This window comes from Dama dama, chromosome 18 (assembly GCF_033118175.1).
Source record: "Dama dama isolate Ldn47 chromosome 18, ASM3311817v1, whole genome shotgun sequence".
NCBI classification, from domain to species: Eukaryota; Metazoa; Chordata; class Mammalia; order Artiodactyla; family Cervidae; genus Dama; species Dama dama.
The window spans coordinates 28,458,812-28,484,558 of record NC_083698.1 but is presented as its reverse complement, the minus strand read 5'-3'; the positions used below and the strand labels follow the sequence as shown (position 1 = coordinate 28,484,558).

The 25,747-nt window shown below is 38.3% G+C and overlaps 1 protein-coding gene and 1 non-coding gene across 3 annotated transcripts in view; one reads left to right on the top strand and one right to left on the bottom strand.

Annotated features, from left to right (window-relative positions):
• Positions 1–25,480, bottom strand: part of SP4 (Sp4 transcription factor) — an 86,968-nt gene extending 61,488 nt beyond the window's left edge. The window contains exons 1-3 of one of the 2 annotated variants that reach the window (XM_061165044.1): positions 25,276–25,480; positions 24,745–24,860; positions 22,694–24,245 (exon numbers count right to left, since the gene is read on the bottom strand). In XM_061165044.1, coding sequence (XP_061021027.1) covers positions 22,694–24,245; positions 24,745–24,860; positions 25,276–25,282 — 1,675 coding nt within the window. In that variant the 5' untranslated portion in view covers positions 25,283–25,480. The remainder of the gene's footprint in view (positions 1–22,693; positions 24,246–24,744; positions 24,861–25,275) is intronic. The other variant, XM_061165045.1, reaches the window with a different exon arrangement.
• On the top strand, positions 6,132–6,205 carry TRNAC-ACA (transfer RNA cysteine (anticodon ACA)). The gene has a single exon. It is a non-coding gene; the product is annotated as a tRNA-Cys (tRNA).
• Positions 25,481–25,747: the final 267 nt, after the last annotated feature.

Genomic DNA, 25,747 nt, shown 5'->3' with positions numbered 1-25,747 from the left:
GGGGAGAATTTTTAAAACTATATTGACTTTCTTGAACTGAAATAACATTTGGCATACTTGTGGGGGAATTAGAACATAGGCAAAGAAAAGGTTCTGTTCACTTATAAAAATTCAGAGTATGATTAACTTAAAAACTCATTTACAGAAATAAACCTTAAAAGACAGAACTGTTTGCTCATTTGATGGAACAGACTAACTTAAATAATTTAAAGATGTGTGCAGACAAGGAAATGAATGAGCTCCACTGTAAAATTATAATCAAAGCCTAATTCTTAATAAATGATCTCTATATTTTCTCTTCAAAATAGTTCTAAGAATTAAGTTTATATTGTCCTTTTAATTTCTTCGCCACGATAAAGCTCCAAAAGACCATGCATGAATTTATAAGATACCTGTATTAATATTTCATTTAAATATTCACAGCTAAGGTGTATCAAGATTATTTCTACACTTAACCATGATATACAGGAATAACTATGAAATAAATTATATAAAGAAATAACTAATTTTAAAAAACCCAGTGGATCACATTCATATTCCTATCCCCTCTGTCACATTAGGGAGTTTAATTATTATTTTCCATTTCTACTCTACTGTCCCTTGGAAAAATTCAATGTGCTTTATCAGCTTGGGCAGACAATGATCTATTCGTTACTAAGGAATACTCCTGATTTTGAAAAGGAAAGGAACATGCAAATGTTCTTATTTCTAGACCTAGTAAATTCTCTAAACACAAAGAGAGATTGAAAACAAAACAAAACTACACTTAGTTATAATCTTCCAAAGGCCACTAGTAGTTTTGTATAACTTAAAATTTTTAGTTTTAATTAATAAACAATGAATTATGAATGATTTTAATATCCTAAACAATAAAGTGTAAAATTTGGCCAGATTTATCTTATCTGGACTATGACTGTCCAATGTTTATCTAACATTTCAGTACAAAAAGCAACTATAATGCTAAAACACAAGAAAATACTGCTTAGGGTAACTTTTATTAGCAATTACAATAAATAAACAAACTCAATATAGAATGTCATTAAATAAAATCAAAAGATTTTACAGCAATACAGAACATTAAGATTTTCATATTACCATGACATTATTTTATTCAGCTAACAAAAAAGGCAAAGCATTCTAAAAGGTGAAATCGAAAGTTTCTGTATGCTTATTTTTATTACAGTTAAAATGAATATCAGTCCTTGAAACAGTTGACAAATTTTGAAAAATGACCACATACTATATAAAAAACAGAATCAAGTATTTTAAATACAATTTTTTTAAAAAACAGAGCTGCATCTACTGAGTCAAATATTTATTAAGCACCAACTATAAGCAGGGGCTTCCCTGGTGGCTCAACGAATTTGGTAAGGTTGCAGGATACAAAATTCATACACAGAAATCACTTGCATTTCTGCACACTAACCATGAAAGATCAGAAAGAGAAATTAAGGAAACCACCCCACTTAACACTGCATCAAAAAGAATAAAATCATAGGAATAAACTTACCCAATGAGGAAAAAGACCTGTACTCTGAAATCTGTAAGACACTGATGAAAGAAATCGAAGATAACACAAACAGACAACGACATACCATGTTCTTGGATTAGAAGAATCAGTATTGTCAGAATGTCAAAACTATACTACCTGAGGCAATCTATAGATTCAATGCAATCCCTATCAAATCAAATGGCATTTTTCACAGAACTAGAACAAAAAATTTTAAAATTTGTATGGAATCACAAAAGACTCCAAACAGCTAAAATAGTCCTGAGAAAGAACTGGAGGACTTCAAACTCTATTACAAAACTACAGTCATCACAACAGGGTGATACTCTCACCAAACACACAGAGACCAATGGAACAGATAGAGCGCCCAGAAATACACCCATTCACTAACGGTCAAGTAATCTACAACAGAGGCGGCGAGAATGTAAAAGGGAGAAAAGACAGACTGTTCTGCAAGTGGTGCTGGGAAAACTGGACAGCTACAAGTAAAAGAATGAAACTAGAACATTATGCTAACACCATACACAAAAATAAACCAAAAATGGATTAAAGACTGGATATTATAAAACTCTTAGAGAGAAAAAGAGGCAGAACATTTTTTGATATAAATCGCAGTAATATCTTTTGGGATTCACTTTCTAAAGAAAATAGAAACAAACAATAAGCAAACAGAACCTAACTAAACTTCAAAGCTTTTGAACAGCAAAGTAAACCATAAACAAAATGAAAAGACAACCCACAGAATGGGAGAAAATATTTGCAAATGAAGTGACCAACAAGTGACTAATCTCCAAAATATACAAAGGGCTCATGTACCTCAATATCAAAACAAACAGCCCCCTCAATAAACGGGCAGAAGACCTAAACAGACATTTTCCCAAAAAAGACATACAGATGACCAAAAGGCACATGAAAAGATGCTCAACATGCTAATTGTTAGAAAAATGCAAACCAAAACTACAAAAGGTTATCACCTCGCACCAGTCAGAATGCCCATCATTAAAGAGTCCACAAATAGTAAATGCTGTAGAGGGTGCAGAGAAAAGGGAACCATCCTACACTGTTGGTGGGAATCTAAAATTGGTACAATCATTATGGAAAACAGTATGAAGGTGATTCCTTAAAAAGCTAAACATTAAACTATCATATGACCCAGTAATTCCACTCTTGGGCATATATTTGCAGAAGATCACAATTTGAAAAGATACATGCACCTCAATATTCACTGCAGCACTACACATATTACGATAGCCAAAACATGGAAGAAACCTACATGTCCATCAACAGAGGAATGGATAAGGAAGATGTGGTTACATATACACCACACAAACACACACACAATGGAATATTAGTCAAAAAATTAATGAAATTTTGCCATTTGCAGCAACATGGCTGGACCTGGAAATTATCATACTAGGCAAAGTTAAAAAAAATTCTATCATTCACATGTAGAATCTTAAAAAATGATACAAATGAACTTACTTACAAAACAGAAAGAGACTCATAGACTTTGAAAACAACCTGATTACCAAAGAGGAAAGGTAGGGGAAGGAATAAATTAGGAGTTTGGTATTAATATATATAGGCTTCCCTCATGGCTCAGAAGGTAAAGAATATGCCTACAATACAGGAGACCTAGGTTCAATCCCTGGATAGGGAAGATCCCCTGGAGAAGGAAATGGCAACCCACTCCAGTATTCTTGCCTGGAGAATCCCGTGGATGGAAGAACCTGGCAACTACTGTCCATGAAATTGCAAAGTGTCAGACACAATTGAGTGACTAATACTTTTCTCTTTCACATTAACATATACACACCACTATACATAAAATAGACAACAAGAACCTACTGTATAGCATAGGGAACTCTATTCAATATTCCATAATAAACTACATGGGAAAAGAATCTGAAAAACAATGGATATATGTGTGTATATAACCTAACAACTTTGCTATACACCTAAAACTAACACAACATTGTAGATGAAGCATACTCTTAATATAAAATAAAAATTAAATTAAAAAAAAAAACACCTCTCCTTTCTATTTCAAATGTGAAAGAGCCAAACTTGACTCAATATTTACATCAAGACCCAGCAATACAGAACACTGCAGAAAGCTATTTCACCCCACATCTTGTATATTTACCTCTTACCTCATTAGCCAAAGTGGGGGGGAGGGGACTTAATTAGAAAACCCACCAAAACTCCTAACTCATTTTCTTCCACTATAAATTCACTGATCTCACAACTTCTTGTCATATTATCTCGGTTCATGAAATAATTACTTGGCCCAGTTGAATTTGTCATAAAAGTACAAATACGTTAGAAAAATATTTACAACAAAGTATCTAGCACAACACTTGCTTTAAGTTTCTAAGTTTGACAATCTAACAAAAGGAAGAAAAAAGAAGAGGAACTCAGACACAAAATGAGTGAATTGTGGACACAAATATCTGGATTCTAGAATTAAAAACAGTTTACAAAGTAAAATTGAATAACTATATTAAATTTTAGTTCTGCTAAATGAAAAAACTGTAACAATTGGAAGTATTACTTAGCAACCAAACCACTGCCTCTTGGGACAGGAGAAAATAAAACTAACTTTAAGATCTTATTCCTTTGAGAAAGGGAAGAAGCAAGAAAAACTTGCCAACAATTTTCTTCCTAATAAAAATGCTTATGACACCTGCATGTCTATTTAAGCCTCAGGGAGTTAAGACATGGGTTATCCTGACTTTGCTAATAACTGAAGATGTGATTTGGGTAAATTTACATTTCCCTTTGGGTCTTAGTTTTTTCTCTTATAAACAAAAAGATGATCTGTAAAGGTCACTTACATATCAGAATTTCTGTAATCTTCCAATATGGTTAAAAAAATTTTTTTATACACATGAACATATGTATATATTCACCTACACACATACATATCTTGATACCAGTCCGAATCTCTGTTTTAGTTAGTTCTAAAGAAAACTTTAAAACTTTGTATTAAATACTATTTCTTGGTAATCAGATTCTTAGCCTTAAGAATTAAAAGAAGTAAATCAGTCTACCATTTTAAAACTATTTTCAAATATAATTTATTAATAGAAAATTCAAGGTACAGTAAGCTGAGAAGACTGTCGGTGAAAAGAGAGTTACTCAGTTACCACGAGAAAGGGGCACACACGCGCCAGGAGGCCACACAGGGAAGCCCAGGGTGGGTGAGGAGGCAGAGGGCAGAGGGGAAATGGGGACAAGGGCCTTTACTATGGTTTCCACCAACAGGAAAAGGTGTGCGTCAGGAGAAAGAGAGGCAGGGGAAGCAGGCTTGGGATCGGCCAGTGTGGAATGGCCACTGGAAGTGGCTCCAGGGCATGAGGGCTGCCCTTTCTTGTCTGGTGCCTGGCCCTGTGACCAGAGTAGGTAGACCGCAGCCTGAAGCATGAGGGCCGCAAAGACTGTGGTTGGTTGGGAGCGGGCTCTGCAGTGGTTTGTACTGAAAAGCACACTCAAAGTGGAGGTGCTTACTATCTCCAGGAACTTCTCAACCCTGGAAAGGGCAGTTCCTTCAGGATCGGTGAGGCCCCAGATGTCAAAGCATCAGAAAACAAAATAAAACCCACAGTTCATGCACCCACTTAACCCAACAGAGCAGTCTCACTTCTTTTTACTTAAATACTTACTACATTACCAGAACTGTGGTTTATGTCACAGAAACAAAAATGAACATGTAATAGAAAATGAGACTGCAAAATGCTAAACACACACATATTGATTTAGAAGAAAAGCATTAAGGGTAAGTTTATAATAATAATAATTTATATCCACATTTTTGGTACTTACCAAATATTTTGTGACAAATACAAATGTTTTGGTATTTACCAAACATTTTTACATGCTACTGCATTTAGTTCTCAGAAAAACCCAGTTTAGTAAGCATCTTGTTATCAGGTGATTACAACTACGGCTCAAGAACGCTAAAGGCCATCCTTTAGCACTGTCATGTCACAGACAGTACCTGGCAGATCAGGGGACCGAGGACAGGTCTTAACTCCTGTCTATTTCACCAGCACCACATCTCCTTCATTTTAGGTTAAACCTATAGTTTTCTTATGCTGAAAGAAATAGTTAACTATGCCTCAACCATGAGGATTGACAGCTCGATGGCCTTTACTATAACAACTGGGCTAACATACTGAAAAGCATGTAGGGTTCTTAACAACATAAAATAAATAAATCTTTTACTAGTGGTGCTTTTAAGTTATATCTGAAGGCACAATTTTGTTTTTTTAAACTTCAGTATAATAGCTGAGTGCCAGACTTTCCATAACCTTTTAAAGACTTGATTACCAAAACAACTCTTTCGTTTCTCAGTAATCACGGGGAATATAAACTTTTAAAAGTGTTTCTACAAATTCAAATTAGCTTTTTACCAAACAAAATCCAAGCAAATATTATATTAAAATTGCTTTTGAAATGCATTTGTTTTAAAAATCCTGTCTTGTTATTATTTAATTAAAAAAAATCCCTCATAGAAGTCATTCTACATACGCATCTTGAATTCAGCACAACCCACCATTCAGAGAAGCACTTTCTTCCCAAGGTAGAAGCTGGAGTCTACCTTAAACTCCCCTTTACTTCCCTGGTGGCTCAGACGGTAGAGCATCTGCCTACAATGCGGGAGGGCCCAGGTTCGATCCCTGAGTCGGGAAGATCCTCTGGAGAAGGAAATGGCAACCCACTCCAGTATCCTTGCCTGGAAAATCCCATGGACAGAGGAGCATCGTAGGCTACAGTGTATGAGGCTGAAAATGGAGTTCTTCCTACTTTAATACCCCCAAGCAGAAAATTCTAAAGTTCAAGCAGATGAAAATACAAGTTCTCTTATGAGATCTCTTTGGACTACAAATCAGATGTCATATTCTTCAGCTTCTAGCATAAGAAGTAAGACATTTTCTCCTTTGAAACTGAGACAAAAAAGATCCACCTAATTCTTCTACTTCTAAATTTGTAGAGTTTACACTATTTTCCACGGAGCAGGCTGACTGGAAATCTAAGGCATGAGGTGCTAAGGTAATAAAATGGTCAGGTCTGTTGGGATGGTTACCGTAAAGTTAGAAAGCAGGAAGGGAGCAAAAACAACAGTAAAATCTCTGGCCTGAATATCAGGAACTAGCTTTTGGAAAGGTTAGGAGGTAACACCACCTAAGAGGGTTCTCAGCAGTATTTATTCTCACAAGGCTATTGATGCTGCTTGTCAGCTACCGAGAAGCTCAGGTCCAGGCAAGCACACTTCCTGTCTTAAGAGGCAGCTGGTCTCTGACCAGGCATCTTCAATGTCTGTATCCACTGGCAAGGGCATTCTGAGTAAGTCATAGGAGGTCCCAGATGGCAATATGAATGCCCCAGGGTTTAGGGGCCTGCCCTCATCTCTGCTGATGGCTAGGCATGTGTCTAGTTTAAAAAGACAGCAGAGAATCATTTTCTAAAAAAGATCTGCAAATCCTTAGTAATGACTCAAACTTAGATAAAATGACCTTCTTTAAAGGGCAATAGCGTAGATTCAATATTAGATTTGATTTCAAAGATTTGCCAAAACAAGAACAAACTTTGACATTTTTTGAAATGCTGACATATTCAGAGTTTTACTCCAAAAAGTAATTAATTTGATTTAAAAAACTAGAAATATTGCTAAATGATATTTTTCCTGAATTTTCCTCTTGGTTCACTGAAATAAAATTTAAGTGCAAAATTTTTTCCATACATTTGTCTTTAAAATGATAGAATTTTAATACTAAAAAATACCTCAAATATTTCATTTTACAAAATACATACATATACATATATTTCATTGTAACAAAAGGGAAAAACAAAGACTTCTTAAATATATCATAGTTACCTCTACTCATCACAAACTGCTTATGGGATGAAACATGCTTGCCTTCCAGTTCGAAAATTATACACAGTTATCATTGCCAGCTCACATAGCTGCCAAAGAATCCTTTTAAAAAGCACTGAGAGCTGTCTGAATACTTTCGTTTCAACGATCAAGTTTTCTTTGTGACTTGAGTTGAGGGTGGAGTGTGAGGAGGCCTGCTAATTTTTTAGGATTACCCCCAAATGGGTTGGTATCCTTAATTATAGGGTAGAATTACAAGAACAAGGAAGGTGATGAACAGGTCCACAGGTATAGAATATAATCCCCTTATCTAAATGTGTATGCATATATTGTACATACACAAACTCACAGACAGACAAAATGAACTCAATCCCATCTTTTGAAAATACACTCCAATCTCCTCCACTATATTTACTCTGGTGTATTAAACTCTTATAAAATGTAAATTAGCATTTAATTCTCTTTGGTACTTTGTTTCTTTAAAACTGAGGTGGGGGGGGGGCACTTTTAAAACTTTTTCATGGTAACAACTTCCTTGTCCCCAAGGACTTAACCATGATTAACGATCAAACAATAATTTTGAGTCTAGGTGGAATCTGGATTCTTTCCCCACAATCCCCGTGTTAATTCTGTAACACTGGGCAAGTTCTTTACCATTTCTAAGCCTTAATTTTTCTCATCCCTAAAAAAAGCTATAACATAAGATTGATACAAAACAAACGTCATGTAGCACAAAGTGTAGGTTCCATGAGTAGAGAAGAACATGTCTGTTTTGTTTCCCAGCACCTAGAACAATGTGCAGTACATAGAGGCAGATATTCAAAATATCTTGTTTATTATCCATTAAACAACCATAATAAATTTATAGCATCACTCTTGTCAAATGAGTTAATGCTACATAAAAATGACATGCAGAATTATCTGAAGAATACACATTCTATACATATAATTCCTATGATCTCTGGGTTTTTAAAAGTTATTTTTTAATGATATTTACTTCAGAAAGTAGAAAAACTTGTATCTATACTGACACATCACATCCTGATCAAGCAGCAAGTCATGAAATACAGGCCTTATGGTATACCTTTTGGTATGCTTGATAACAGTATCAATTCTGTATTAATATAATTAAGTATCAGTGTGTATAAATTAATATAACAGACATTAATTATCAATATATGCTGATATTGCATTGGTCAAAAAGTTCATTCGCGTCTTCCCATAACACAGTATACAAAGGACCAAATGAAATTTTGGCCTAACCTGTATTTAATAATATTGCTTAATACAAAACTAACATATTAAATACTAATAGTAATAGTTTACAAATATTAATGAAAATGAAATAAGACTCCTCTATAGCTTATATTCTTAAAAATCTGTTTTTCAAAATTCATTCAAAATCAGTTTACAGTACATATGTATTTACTAAAGGAAATGTTCTTATTAGTTTCAAATTCCCTATCAACACAGAATACCATAAAGCAATACATTTTTAAAAATTCTAATTCTCCCTGTGGCACATAAGTCCTGCGCTCCAAAGGTCAATAAACAGTAGAGGGCTCACCTAGAGATAGAGGTATCAGTGATTTACTGAACATACTACAACAATTACAGTAATATAACTTAAAATCATACTGCTTAGCTGTAAAGACAGTCCTGTTCACCTAGAACAGTCTTACGAAGTATTTCACTTACTAGCTGCCTAACATACTGGTTATATGCCCTTGGCCAAGACACTAACCTCTGATAGCCTTGGTTTCCTGTTCTAAAAACTGAGGTCACCATTGTTGTCTGCTTCAGAGGATGCCGAAATCAAATGAGTTAACATACATATAATGCTTAAGCACAATGTCTGACACTTTGAGACAATGAATTGTTTCCACAACTGATTACAGGAAATACACTGTACAGTACATGGGGACTTTATGGTGAGAGACAAGTGTAATGGTTACAGTCCCAGGGTTCTAGAGACCAAATGTGTACGGAGATTAGATGACCTTGAGCAAATTATTTACCACTCTAGGCCTCAGTTCTTACACCTGACAATACTTAACTTTATAGGGTGTTCTAAAGAATAAATGAGTTAATATGTCAAGTGCCGCATACAGTATCTGAGATACTCTAAATATGCAGTAAATGTTGAGTTTAAATATAAAACAAACACTGAGGGTTAAAGAACACTTTTACTTCTTGTTTCATTCATAAAAGGGAACAGAATTATTTCTTTTCCTATTAGAACATTATGAAAGTGGAAGTTCGGCCCCATATATCATTCAGTCTCATAAGTAAGGTATCAAGCCTCATAATACGGACACTGGCTACATATTTGCTGGCTGAATTTATGGATGCAGTCTGCCAGCAGGGAGTCCATGAAATGGATGAAAGTCTATCAAGAGGTTACTAAAACCATTTACTGCCCTATCATTAAAATCAATTTAACTACTGACATCCTACCAATGAGGACAAAAGGTGAAATTCTAGAAATAAAAACACAATGCACTTTAACTTTATAAAACTATAAAACAAGTAATCAATAGGATTATTTACAAAATAAATTATTCCTTCAGTAAGCATACTGTCATAGTTCATAGTATTTATGACAAGTATCTGTCAAATGTTAGAGTTTCAAATTTAAATGTAGATCTAACTATATGGGAAAATGGGTAAGATTTACAAACCACTTTAAGTGTAACTGTTTATCCTACATGAGTTCTGTTAGTACATGTCATCATATGCATCTAATCTCTTCTCCTTCCTTCTTCTCCCTCAGGTCCCTGGCCAAGACACCCTCAACTATAACAAGGATTTCCCACCCTCCCGCCCAATCCCACACCAGGCACAGGAGGCACCCACTTACCACAGCACAGATCACTATCTGGTTCCTATACTTCTGTGCAAAAGCAGCTCCGCTTCTGTGAACAAAAAGCTGTGGTGACTTGACTCATTATTTACACAACTGGACTATACTCTCTTGGGCCACATTATGAGGCACCTACATGATAACTTCTGAGGGACAGAAGCAACCTTGAGACTTTAAATATCTTTGACTTCGCCTTAAAACTTTCCTTACTGCTAAGATTCTCATCTGCAACTGTCTCTCAAAACAATTAGATGAATGAAACAATTAGATAAGCAAGTTCCTCTTTTATTTCGTTTTACTAAGCACTTTTTCTTTTATGATCATAAACTCATTCCTTTTCAAGTATGCATCCTGACTCATCCCAAGGATCTATCCATCTCATTCTTCTATGAAATCAAAGCTTTCCTCCACCTGTATGCCTTTCCCGAGTTTAGTTATCAGGATTGTATGTACCGAGCAACATTCCTTGATGTGTGAAACAGAAAAAAAATCATACACATAAGACACAGCTCCTGTCTACAGGAGGTTTACAATGCAACTTTAATGTATAATAATATTCCTTCATCTAAGCCTAAATTCTGCATTGTTTATAGAAGACTCTCTAACTGCATTTCCAACATGAAAAATCCAACATAACTTGAAATGACAGTCCTCATCCCAACCTTGCAAACTTTTTAGTCATCCTTTTAAGGTCCTGCTCAGGTGTTAACCCTCTCCATGAAAACACTCCAAGAACTCTACAAGCAAGTCTTTCCTTCCTCTGGGCTTCCGGAACACCTCATTGACAGCCTTTACAAACCACACTGTACTTTAATAAACTATATATTCATCATATTCCATTAAGTCTGAGACACAAATGATAAGAAAGAAAAACTATCATGCTAATTAAACTATGACATGCCTTTGATTATGAGGTGGATTTCAATTTCCAAGATGTTAAATTGTTAACAAAAAAAAATTATGTCTTAGAAACAAAGTGATTCGGAAGGTTCCACAACAGGGAATATACTGTTAGGGAGGCAAATTTCTCACTTCACCTTTGGTGTCTCAATGCCTATTACCATACTTAATACAAAGCAGAGAAAAGAAACCAGCAAACGTGCTATTTTTACGGAATCCCTTCACACTGATTTCATGTCACCATTCTGTGTATTAAAGAGAGGTTCAACAAAGTATCTTTTGTATTAAGCAGCTTCACTGCCATAGCCTTTATCAACACCACTGTGAACTCACTGTTAAATTACCCCAATAATGTCCTTTCTTCCAGGCTCCTAATTTCTGACTTCTCCACACTTTCATCTAGAGAAATGCTATAACAGCATCATTTGCAAACCTTTCCATTCAATCCCCTCTATCCACTAGATTCATGTTTTTCAAAATTATTATTACCTTGGCAGAATCTCTTCTTCAAACAAAATGTTAAGCACACAATCCAAAAAACCACAGAACTTCTCTGGCTGAAGCAGGGGCGGCAGGCTGTGCACTGGGCGTGCCCTGAGCTGTTCTGGAGACCACTATCCTCTGTGGGGCACGGAGATTAGAGAACACGACTCTCTCTGTTAGCTGTAAGCTTCCCGTGAGGACTTCACCCTTTTCATTCCAAGTTCAGCTGGCTTAAAACATCCTCTCTCTTCACCTTTCTACCCTCGAAGTTTCAAATACTTACTTCCTAGACCAATCTTCACCACAGAAAGCATTCCTTGTTTACTGCAGACCTCTGATCTCACTTGTCTCTGAACTCTCCCAGTTGTTCTCCTTACCTCAAAACCCAGCAGTTAAGTGTAAACTCTCATACGCAACTGCAGCAATCATATAATTGTTTCATGTACGTAAGCCTTATCTCCCTAACATAAGTATCCTTTTTAGACAAGTACTTTCAGAGCTTGCAGAGACAGCATGCAGCACACACTTAGTTCTTACTACACTGAAATACACTGCTTCTTTTCCACCTGCACATACACCCTTCCCCATATCCTTAGTTGCACTTCACCATGGCTTTCAGATACCCCTTTTATACAGATCTCTCTTTTAATTCTGATCTTTTTTAAATATTTATTTATTTTTAATTGATTGAAGATTGCTTTACAACATTGGTTTGATTTCTGTCATAAATCAGTATGAATCAGCCATAGGTGTACATATGTCCCCTCCCTCTTGAATCTCCCTCCTACCTCCCTCCCGTTCATTCCCACGCCTCTAGTTTGTTACAGAGCTCCAGTTTGAGTTCCCTGAGTCATAGAGCAAACTCCCGTTGTTTATCTACTTCTAATCTTTAATTCAAGCTAATATCCATATTGAAAACTACTTATTTTCCAACTTTACTATCTCACATTCTTCTAAAGGGTGAGAGTTGCTACGTATAGGTTTTTCACTAAGTTACCAACTTCCATACACAGTTTTCTTTACAATATCCAAACCCTTCTTATAACTTTGATCTGATCTGACCTTTACAGCTCTATGAGGTAAAAAGGGAAGGAATTAATTACACTATTTTACAAATGAAAAAAAGATTAACGCTCCAATTATAACATGTTTGCCCTGGATGGAGCAGCTAACAGAGAGCAGTGCCCACCAATAAAAGAGTTCTACTTCCCAATTCTGTTGCATTGTATGTTTTAAAATATCATTTTCCATTGCTGCCTGAACATCCCCACAAGCAGGCTGTGAATACCGCACCCAGGCAGTCAGGTGTACCAATGTAATAAGGGGGCTACTGCCATGAAGTTCCCCCCTACCTTCCCCTGTGACTGAGCAACATTTAAACACACCAATGAAATCCCCTCACACCCTGATCCCCCAATAAAGGCATCTGCCCATGGGTTCTTGTTCTCTCTGCTCCCCACGTCCTAGGTTGAGCCAGCTTCCCTGACATCACCTCCCATGTGACTCTTTATCAGGGCACACTGACTGCTTCTCTAGGACCTGTGTGTATAATAAACTTTTTTTCCTGGGCCTCTCTTGTGCCGCTTCTTCTGGTTGCAAATGACTGATGATCACCTAAAAGAACAAAATACTTGTGAGCTAGGAAGCCTCCCAGTACATGTATCTGCAGTAACAATAAACCTACTACCTGAACTACACCTCTGATCAAGCCCAGATAGTCTCCACCTGTAACTTTATTGGGGCTTCCATGGTGGCACAGACAGTGAAGAATTTGCCTGCAACGTGGAAGACTTGGGTTCTATTCCTTGGTTGGGAAGATCCCCTGGAGAAAGGAGTGGCTACCCCTCCATATTCTCAGGCTTCCCTTGTGGCTCAGCTGGTAAAGGAACTGCCTGCAATGAGGGAGACCTGGGTTCTATCCCTTGGAGAAGGGAATGGCTACCCACTCCAGTATTCTTGCCTGGAAAATCCCATGGATAGAGGCTCCAGTCCATGGGGATGTGAAGAGTCAGACACAACTCAGTGACTAACACACACCTAACTCACCTAACTTTATTATCACACCTAAGGCAAAGAGAACCTTCATCTATCTCAATTGTTGCTTTTTCTATTCAAAAGGGTCTGGGGCCTCAAATGGTTTTTAAAGCACCTTTGAGCTAAATATTCTGAGCCAAAAAGACAGACCTATTGGGTTTGCTTACTGCACAGAGCACAATAACAGACTGGAAGTTCTAAGTGCTTCCCAGAGTTTGAACCACATCAGGATCCTGGATTTTCCAACTGCTCTCCAAGTCCACTCAAGAAAAAGTAATCACATTGTTCATACTAAAGTGACATTATCAGATATATGACTATGCTTAAAGTACTGAGACAAAATAGCCTAACTATAAATTCAATGTTGAGCACTTCAGTGTATGTTTAAAACACTAATGCTTTGGTAGTCACCTAATAGAAGTACAAATAACAGAAAAATGGCATCTAAGGGCACAATCACTAAGTCTAACAAATAATGGAGAACAGAAAAGTATTAATTTATGAACTAAAGTATTACGTAAATTTCTTAATAGAAATCATCTTAATCACTCTGCCTTTGTAATAAGAAAAATGGTAAACATGACTCTCAACCCCTACCTCCCCCAACCAAATCCCTACTTAATCAATCATGTAAGCTTAACAAGACTTATACAGAGCTCTCACCATATGCTGGATGAAAGTACCCAGAATAGACTATGTACTCAAATATTCATAGAATCCTAAATTTTAGAATTAGAAAACTCACAAATTATCTAATCAAACCTTCTATACAATATAGGAAATTCTTCTATATTTTAGTGTCTCTGATAGATGGGCATCCAGCCTCTAACACTAGGAAAATCACCACTTCATGAAACAAACTATTCCATTTCTACACAGGATTGTGTGTATATGTGAAAGTCTGATTCTTTGTAACTCCATGGACTATACAGTCCATGAAATTCTCCATGCAGGAATACTGGAATGGGTAGCCTTTCCGTTCTCCAGGGGATCTTCCCAAACTAGGGATGGAACCCAGGTCTCTCACATTGCAGGCAGGCATCTGTATATACATATACTGATTCTATTGGTTTCCCAGGGACAAACATAACAGAACTTTTCAATTAAAAAAGCTCTTCACATATCTAAAGAAGCTGTCACACTTTCTCTTTTCTTTTAATGATACCCGCCCCCCCCCCCCCCCCCCCCCGATTATTGTTAGTATGAAATGCCTTCCACACTTTTCAACCTGGGAACCCTTCTTGATATGCTTGCCAGTTTGTCACTGTCCCATTTAAAATGTGCCACATCCAGTATTGTACACAATATTGCACATGGTCTGAGAAGTACAAAATACAGGCGCTTTACTCTGCTCTTAGTTTGTGTTAAGCCAATAAAGCATCTTCACATGTCCCGCTGCCACACCATGCTTTCCATCTTGTAGGTATAAAATCGTGCCCCCCCAACCCGACAACTTTAAATAGAGGATCCTAACTGTTACATTTATGTTGCTAGTTCTGGTCCAGCATCCTGGTCTAGTAAGATCACCATCCTAAAGGAAATCAGTCCTGAATATTTATTGGACGGACTGATGCTGAAACTGAAACTCCAATACTTTGGCCACCTGATGTGAAGAACTGACTCATTTGAAAAGACCCTGGTGCTGGGAAAGATTGAAGGCGGGAGGAGAAGGGGACAGAGGATGAGATGAGTGGATAGCATCACTGACTCAATGGACATGAGTTTGAGTAAACTCCAGGAGTTGGTGATGGACAGAGAAGCCTGGCGTGCTATAGTCCACGGGGTTGCAAAGAGTCAGATACGACTGAGCAACTGAACTGAACTGAAAATCACTTGGCATCTCAATTCTATGCCCTTTCATCATAATTATTAGCAATACCCCCTAGCTTTGTCTCATCTTTGAATTCAGTCAATAGGTAAACCTCAGGTATGAAATCTGAAACAAAAAAAAAATGTTCAACAGGACTGTATCAAGTATAGAACCCTATGCCACAATACCAGAGACCTTTACTGAGGAACACAGCCAACATTTTTCACATAATAGTTAGGTACAAGTCTTTAAAGAAATCATGACTATCAATGCTGAAATCAAGATACATTGTGTTGATTTTATTTCCTTTGTATACTCATCCAGAAATTCTAAAGAACGAATTTGTGAACCTAGTTCTTTGCTGAACCCATACTGGCTCCCAATGATTTCTGAATTCCTTTAAATATTCAGAGGGCAACTATTCCGTAATCCATTAAAGGACTCTGTTATGGGCAGTTATCAAGCTCATCTATCATGTGTGGTGTTTTCAAAAACTGAGGTGTTTATTCATGCTCAATTTTTCCATATTGTGTAACTTTTAAGTTATTGACATGGCCTGAAATGAAGTCTGAAAGTTCCTTCTGACCTTAGGATAGCATTCGTCTGGATCATACTTTCAAACAGAAACTAAATGCCCCCTATCTCCTCACTTACCTTGAATAAATATCTCAGAGTGACTTACAGCTCTAGTCATTTCCACTGGAACTGCATTTTCCTCACTGGTTAACAGAAGCTGGGTGGATGGAGAAGCTCTGCCTCTTCTCCATATTACATCATTTTGGTCAAGCAACGCCTGTGTGCTCCACAGCAGGTTCCCGTCAGTTATCTATTTTATATATACTATTCACATAGAGTAGTGTGTATATGTCAATCCCAAGCTCCCCATTTATCGTTCACCCACTTTACCCCCTGGTAACCATAAGTTTCTTTTCTACATCATTTGTACCAACTTTTAGGTTCCATATGTAAGTAAACCTCAATGAGGTTATCTGTAAAATAAGCACAATAATCTCAAGGATACTGTGGGATATACTGAGATAACAGAAATACCTAGCACCTATCACATACTAGGAAAACAATGTTTGTTTCCCTTCTCAAATCTCATTTCAAAAAAAAAAACTTTCTAACTAGAGTTAGAACTTGCTTATCTACAAATAGAATTTACTAATTTCTTTAGTTCTGAAACCGCTCTTTCAAGAAGGGACAAAATACTACTACTGAGGTTTCACCATTAAAAATAACAACAAAGAGACAGAGAATTGTGTGTTTCACCAATGCTGTATTCAATATATTAACACTGAATATCAGGAATAATAAACGCAGTCTATGTGGGAGAAAACAAGGCAAGCTGGATACTCTCCTTTTACGATCCCTAAACCTCAGCTACATTTACTCATTACCAAGCAAAAGATTCAGTTAACAAAGGCAGAAATACAGGAGAAAGATAACTCAAGCAGAAGCCAAGATTCTAGTTCTCACTTTGCCACAAAACACAAGAAAGTCACTTAAGCTTTCTAAACTTCAGTCTCGTTTGTGCTAAAATACCACTAAGGGATGAGGGAGGAGGAAGGATTCTCAATTATCTTTAAGTTACCTGAGTTAACTACAACTTTAGTAAGTCTCTCTCTCACCACACATACTTACATTAGCAATAGGTTCCCTTTGCCACAACTTGCTCATTCACTAGGTAACAAAATGACAAGCATAAGGAGTATCCAATCTTACTCATACCTAGATCAGAGGAGTACAGGAGAGCCCACACGGACATCTGGATATGGTCTGATATCAGGCCAGGTTGCCCCTTTTACTGTCAATCCTTACTACGTCATCCCTAAAACTATGCAATGTAGCACTGCAGAATCTCTGACCCATGTTTCTGCTTTCACTTATAACAGTAAAAACACAAAATTCCTTTATAAATAGACTTTAACAGCAATAAGGAAGACCAACTGGTGAGCAATAATCTCAAAGACCATTTCAAGTAAAAGTTTATCATTTGCAAATATGTATTATTTGTACTTTTCCCCATCTTCTTGCTTATTCAAGCTTCCTTTCTCTTCAACTTGCTTTTACGCCAGCTCCAATATTTAAGTATTACTTGTTATATATTCCCTGATTTAGATTTGAAAAGCAGATGATTAACACTCTATTTTCCCTCACTCAATTATCTTGAAATCCCTCCCAAAGATGCCCTTTTAAAAAATTAATGTGGCTCTATACGAGTACTTTTTTATCTTCCATGAAAAACTTGAAAAGAGGCAACAATATTGTTATATCATCATCAACAGATCTTAAAGGTCATGCTATACATCTTCTAACGGGTAAAACCAACTTGGCAGTTCAGAATCCAAATCACTTGTACAGGGCACAATATATAAGTTTCTTCATGAACGCCAACCTATAACAAACAATATTAGAAGATTTTACAAAAAGAAAATTATAGGAATAAACATGACTTCTCTGAAAAAGGAAATAACACAGGAGACATATGCATACAAATAGATACATGTATGTTTATATATGCACATATACATATGTGTGTATATGTGTATACCATATGTGTATACCATATGTATATACATTATTTTAAGATGCCTACTAGGGAAATCCAAACTAATACAACATATGGCAGAGGAAAACCATATTTGTATTACATGTCTAGTCAATTTTCTACTTTTACTAGCTCTGGAAAAAAGTTTGGTGTAAGAAGTTGATTCTACTGGATCAAATTAGGTTTTTAAATTAAATATAAATGTCAACTATTTCGTTTGGCCTCTATTTTCACCAATAATGACTCTATTTTCACCAAAATTGACTCTTCCATTCCTGGTTCTGTTAATCCCAAGGTTTTATATTTTAAATCTCCAAAGAAGTTAAAGGAAGATGGAGTTCTTGAAGTGCCAGCAACATTTCATGTCTGAATTACCTTTATGCAAGAATTTCAACAGAAATGTTAATTTCCACTAAAACTGACAAAGAAATATCCATCTATCAAGCAAAAGCATGATCTATTACCATATATGATCAGGGCCAAAAATAAATCAAATTGCTGGCCAGTGCAATTACTAATGAAATCAATGGTCCCTACACGTTCTAAATTCTTTAAAGAGAAATAACTCCTATAGTTCATTTAATCTAGGACACTTTGGCTACTAGAACACACTGCAAAAGCAGGTAGTTCTTTTTTGAGGACAACATCATCCATTATCCTCACTTACTTAAAACAAAGGATATTCTTAGGCCAGCAGTGTAACTAGTTCTTACTGTTGTTTTAGTTGCTAAGCTGTGTTCCACCCCGCGATCCCATGGACTGCAGCCCACCAGACTCCTATGTTCATGGGATTCCCCAAGCAAGAAGACTAGAGTGGGTTACCATTTCCTTCTCCAGGTGATATTCCCAACCCAAGGACTGAACCCACGTCTCCTGCGTTGGCAGGCGGATTCTTTACCACTGAGCCTGAGAAGCCCATGACTAGTTATTATATTTGCTCTTAACCTTTTTAAGAGGATTTCTCTTCTTCAAACTCCAAACTCTAACAAGGAAACAAACAATACGATTCACAGTAGGAGCACATGTATTTAGTTCCTACTACAATCCTAACTAGCTAGATGCTCAACCTGGAACTCAGGATTCAAGCTGAGACCAAACCACAGAAACACAAACTGAATAATTATCAAGGAAAGAAGCGTCCTGTAGGATATCATTAACATTGCATTTCATAAAATCAAGTATGAAGCTCCTCAGCTTCAAATACTAGTTTCATTTTATTTATCTCGTATAATTTTTTTTAAATTTTTCTGTCCATGTCCTCCAGAACCTTTCCTATACTTTCTAAAGAACATGAGGATGGATGGTGGAGAACTCTTAGCCCCTTGTTCTTGAGCTAGCCAATACATTCTGTCAAAGCTAAATCATTTTTTCAAGTTCTGGTAATAGCTGTTATGAATATTATGAACAAAAATTTCCCATAAATTAAACAATACCACTGGGGCGGGGAGCAGGAAGTAATCAAAAAGTACTAAAAAGCAAATGAGAACACAAAGTAAGAAATCTGAACTTCCAGGGCTCATTTATAGAAGGGAAATATCAGGTCCTTGCTGCTCATTCTCCCCCTTCCAGAGACAGGAAAGTACCTGGTGTACCACTCTTAATGTCTTAAATGCTCAAAGTCAAAACGAATGAAAACAGCCAATTCCTTAGCTTCATTAAGACCACTCCATGGCTTCCCTGGTGGTTCAGCAGTAAAGAATCTACCTATGATGTAGGAGACACGTGTTCAATCCCTGGCCTGGGAGAATCCCACATGCTGCAGATCAACTAAGCCCGTGCACAACTACTGAACCCGCAGTCTAGAGCCCAGGAGCTGCCACTACTGAAGTCTGCGAGCCCAGAGCCCAGGCTCCACGAGAGAAGCTACCGCAGTGAGAAGCCGGAGCACTGTAGCTAGACAGCAGCCTCCCACCCCCAACCAGAGAAAGCCTGCTTGCAGCAATAAAGACCCAGCAGAGTCAAAAATAAATAAATAAAATTATAAAAAAATAAAAAATGAAACCACTCCAGGGTGCTGCACCCAATTCTAAATTGCTATCTTCTCTATCACCATGTATACCTTAATTCAGCAAATGTCTGTCAAACACCTATTACGCTAGGAAGTAAAGCAAAATCTGCAAACGAGACCCAGATTAACTGCACAGACTTGTTGAAATCAGCATACATTTCTGGTCTTTATAGCATGGGTATTTTCTTAGAACAACAGAGCATATCTATTAAAAATTAACAAAATTTAAGGTATTTGATTTTAGGAGAAAAAAATCCAACTACATAAAGCTCAAATTTTCTCATACACGTAAGGGTCCCTCAAATCATATAAACTCTTTAAATAAAAAAATTATCCCAGAAAATGCAAGATTAAACACACCTACTGACAGTGCTCAACACAAAGCTAGTCAGTATTTATGGAATAAAAATTATGAATTGTACTTGCCACAGAAATCTATTCTCTGAGCCACTTATGAACTAGGCTCGATATCCATCTCCTCCATATTTTGCCTTATCAGTAGTTCACGGCTGACAACTTGATCCCTGGTTCTCAAACTTAAATGAGATTTACAACCACCTGGAAAGTTTGTTTGAAATCCTTGACCAAATCCTTGACCATACCCCTAAAAATTACAATTCCAGAAAACAGATCCTGCATTTACAATAATATATCATTCAAGTGGGCTTCCTTGGTGGCTCAGATGGTAAAGAATCTGCCTGCAATGCAGGAAACCTGGGTTCGATCCCTGGGTTGGGAATGATCCCCTGGAAGAGGGCATGGCAACCCACTTCAGTATTCTTGCCTGGAGAATCCCCATGGATAGAGGAACCTGGCGGGCTACAGACCATGGGGTCGCAGAGAGTTGACACGACTGAGTGACTAAGCTCGGGACAGCAAGTGAATGTGAGGCAGTCAGAAGATCCTACTCTGTTACGCTGGTTTACCTTCACAAGAGGCGAAGGGAAAACTCTGGGTCATAATTGGTATCAATGAGAAAACAGAAAAACTGAACATTTCTAGCCAAAACTAAAGATTATACAATCCTCTTAATTAATCATAATTCACTAACTAATGCTTAAAAGGCAAGATGAAATATAACTAAAACAACCTTTGCTTTGACAATACAAATTGTCATTCAACCCACCCAAAACAGACATTTTTCTGAAATAACGTATTGTCAATGTTCAGAAAAAGAGTAGAAACAAAGGAAGCTGAGGACTGTGATCCATAGAAACAGGCATGAAATTGTGCTGTAATAGTTTTAGGGGAAAACGTACCACACTCAAAACACTCTCTGACTAGTTACTATGCTGTCAATAAAAAAGCCACTAGTCATGTGTTACTATTTAAATTAAAATTAAATAAAATCAAGTAAAATTCAAAATTCAGTTCTTCTATTGCATTAGTCATAATGTAAGTACTCAATAGCCACATGTGGCTAGCGGCTAACATACTGGATAGAAGAGATATAGAACATTTCCCTCGTCACAGAAAATTCTTTTGGATAGCTCTCTGGCTTAGAGTCAATGGGTATCTAAATAAAACATGTAATCTCCATTCTCCTGAATCAGAGAGATCTACCTGACAACTTCTAAATTTTAAATATATAAGTCTACTTTAGGTAGTGACTGTAAAACAAGAACCCTAGCATAATTTATCCACAATTTGTTTCAAGAAAAGTTATTCAAAAGTGGTATGTTTATTCATTTCTGATTCTCAAAACAGAAATAATTTAACTAAAGAGGTCTTAAGTATCAGACACCAAAACCACAACTAGGTTTTCATAATCAAACGAAAAGTGTTTAATTACTAGAAAACAAATGGCATTAGGTGAAAAGACTGATCCCAAAAGATTAAAACACTTAATAAGACTGGTTTTCCAACTACTTCAAAAGTTTCCATTCACATATGTAACAAATAACTACTTCATAACTAGTTCTAAAACGACCTTACAACAAATTCAAATTAGTGACATTTTACTGTCTATAGTTTTAATTGCTTTCTACCAATTTCACACTAAAAACTCCTATAAATAATTCAACCACTGTAGATTTTATTTAAATATAATTTTATAGGGGACTATTCACTGAAAGTCCTGAGCAAATCTTGGTTTTAGCAGAAAAGTAGACATAAAAGTTAATGAAACAATTTGCCACTCAAAACCATATCTCTCAACTGCATGAACATCTAGTTTTGTATAATAAAATGCACAAGCACAGGCAACAAGATGCAGAAGCGTGAGGAGTAACAGAATTCAAACTGCAGCAGATCTATAACTGTATTATTTCAGCTTTAAATAGACTTTCCCTTAAGTAAGACATAAGCATCACTTTGACTAGGGTTCTTTCAGAAAAGCTCAAGTATACACAAATTTGATCTCTAAATTACAAAAAAAAAAAAAAAAGATTATCTGGAAAGTCTGCTCTGCAGAAAAAAAGATTTTAGAAAATACATAAACCTAACGCAAAATCTGTAAACATAAATGGGTCATACTGATGAATAAGGAGTTATGGCAGTAAGTCTGACATTCCTGTGTACTTTAACTTCTTCATGATCATCTGCTTACTTACAGGTTCACATTGAATCTGAGAGTCAGCAAAGGAAAGCACTACCTCGTTACTAAAAACAGTTTAAAAGGATCTTTAAAGGCAAAGACTGTATAGTAACTTACCTGCCACACTGGTGATTGTAACTGGAACTCCTTGCACTTGAACGCCCGCAGCACCCAGGTTGGCAACACTCACTGTCTGAAGGTTAGGCACTGATGCAAGCTGGGCAGTATTCAAAGTTATTGGGGCACCAGCAACAGCCACAGGAGCAATCTGAGCAAGGGTTGTGCCGCCACTTGAAGACACTGGGGTGATGGTTAACTGCTGGGATAACCCAGCATTCTGAACTTGCAAATTTGAAAGACTCTGAATATTCTGAACCTGTACAGTTTGCCAGCTGATTTGCCCTGAAGGTGTTAAAGTTGGAGCCCTGATAAGCACCTGAGTCGGATTTACTGCTTGAAGTTGAACATTCTGCAAAGGCTGCTGCTGGATGGTCTGAATCGTCTGCCCTGACTGGAGTTGAAAAGACTGGGGTGGAATAGCTTGAATTATCTGTTGCTGAGGCTGTTGGATCTGGATCTGTTGCAAGATAGGCTGGCCTACAATTTGCACCTGCTGAAGAGAATTTGACTGATCCTGTGTATTCTGTATTCCATTGGACTGAAGCTGACTGGAGCTCTGGGCTTCAGACTCTGTAGCAGAAGGTGTCTGAGAATCTTCAATGGTGCGTTCAGAACTACTGGCTGATGTGCTTGCATACTGGCCCGTATCTGCTGAGCTCACTAACGTGTCACTGCTGGTCAGAGATGTTGATGCAGTGGTTGTACAGGTAGTGGAGGAGGAGGGAGATTCTGGCATGCTGGCAGACGCGGTGGTGGTGGTAGGTGTGGACGCTGACTGACTCCCATTGGAAGCCCCACTGTCAGCAGCAGCAGCAGGCTGGCCAACCTGCGCAGCTCCCCCTCCAGCAGCCACGTTGTTTATCACTGGCAAAGCTAAAGTCACTCCCCCAATGTTAATTGGTAGGGTTGTTACAACTTGAGCCTGAGTACCAGGAAGGGTCTGTAGCTGCAGTGGTATTGAAACACCAGGTCTAATTTGGACTGGAACTGTCTGATTTGCCAGGTTTTGAGCAAGAATATTCCCAGAAGCTGTCCTGTTAGCAGCTGTGAGTATAGCTTGATTATTACCTGCAGAAATGAGCTGAATTTGACCCTGCAAATCCTGTAGAGATGAACTACTCGTTGGATTGATTTGAATTTGCTGGCCTTCCACCGTTTGAAGTTGTGGAATCACTTGGTATTGTACACTACCACTTGGATTTTGTACTTGTATGACTTGAAACTGACCAGGGGAAGAAGAATTACCTGATTTAGTTTTTGTGGGAGATGCACTCCCATTATTACTGCTGGAAGAACTAGATGAACTAGAAGCTGGTTGAGAAATGTTATTTTCTTTTGAAGCAGGAGGAGTGGAGGCAACAAGTTGCCAAGCATTCCCAGCAAGTTGTGTTGTTACCAGTTCTAGCTGTTGTGGTTGATTCTGAAGTTGCACCAATCCTTGGCTTGGATCTATAATAATTTGTTGTTGTCCAGTTGCTTGATTTTCACCAGGAGTCCCTATTTTGCTGCAAGTAGCTGCCAGTAAAGCCAGAGGAGAGGGCTGAGAGTCCTACCCAAAATGGGATAGTAAAAGGGAGAGGGAAAAAAAAGTGGGAGGATTTAGTGAAGGCCAGTAGTTGGGAGGGGTTTATTTATTTATTTTGACAGCTCTACATTTCAGAACTTACGCAAGAAAAGGAAAAAATCTAAATATTAGCAAAAGCAATAAGATACAGGAATAAGGAAGCAGGTCCTACAATATAAACTATAAATAATAAGAAATTTCTAACAAACTTTCTTGAAGTGTTATTTTACTAAACTCAAAAAGCCCTTGGGAAAACACACACCTTTCTCTTGTAGTCTGAGTTCCTGGTGGAATTTTAACCACGATATTCCAAACATGTGAAACCCATATGAATTTACAATTTAACTTCCTCACTCTCAGAAAGATGCTTTGAGTGGATAAACATTTTTGTTCTGTTCTTCACTTCTGGGCATTTAAAGGGTATAACTCCCTCTTTCCCCTTACGTTTCGTGATGCTTTTTTTTTTTTTGATGTTTGCCTTTACCTGGGAGCCTGAGGTTTTGGGTTTTTTATTGTTATTCTCTGGCTCAGAGGTTTTCCCTCCTTCTGTAGCCATCGCCGCTGCCTGTGCCGCCTCCTCCTCCTCCTCCTTCTTCTGATCTGCAACAAACCCCCCCCACCCCGTACACGACAACAGGTTATTAGGATTATTATTATTCGTCTTCCCCTTCCCCTCTCCTCCCCCTCCCCCCGAACATTAATCTCCATAAACCCGCGATCCACGCACACCGGCAGGGGGTGGGGGAGAAGGAGGGAAGGGAGGAGGGGGATATCACAAAACGTGGTTTGAAACCCGACCCATCGGCTCCAGAGCAACACCCAGAAGGTTGTTCTCTCTCAGACATTAAGACAAAACACAACCCTCCTTCCCTCCCCCTGATTCCCTCCCTCCCTCTCCTCCTCCCCTTAAAGCATCTCAGCGGCCCCGGGGGAGGGGGAAGAACCGAGCAGGGTCTGGGGAGGGAGGGAGGGAGGGAGGTGGTGAAGGAGACCGAGGGGGGTGGAGAATACGTACCGCTCATCCCGCATTAACAGGACAAACCCTCAGACGGAGACACTGGGATAGAGGTGGGTGGGGGTGGGGGCGAGGCGGGAGGAGAGGCCGGTCCCGCCCGCCCGCGGTGGCTCGGAGGAGGCTGTAGCTGGCACAGGCTCTGCCTCTTTTTCCGCGAATGGCCGCCGCTGGGCTGTGGCGTAGCAGCTCCTCTCTCCGCCCGAGCCCTGCTGACTCGCCCTTGATTGACAGCGGCGGCGCGCGGCGCGGGCGGCGGTGCGGGCCGGGGGCGGGGCCAGGGCGGCGCAAGCAGGGCCTACTCCCCACCCCCCTCGGCCTCTCTCTGCCAGAGCCTCCGACTCTCCACCCCTTCCCCCAGCGGATTGGCCGCCGACCTGCCGGGGGCCGGGGCGCTGGGGCCGCCTTCTCTCCACCCCCTTTCTGGGGGTTATTCTTTCAGCAGCTTTTCTTTTCCTCGCGTGGCTCCTCCGGT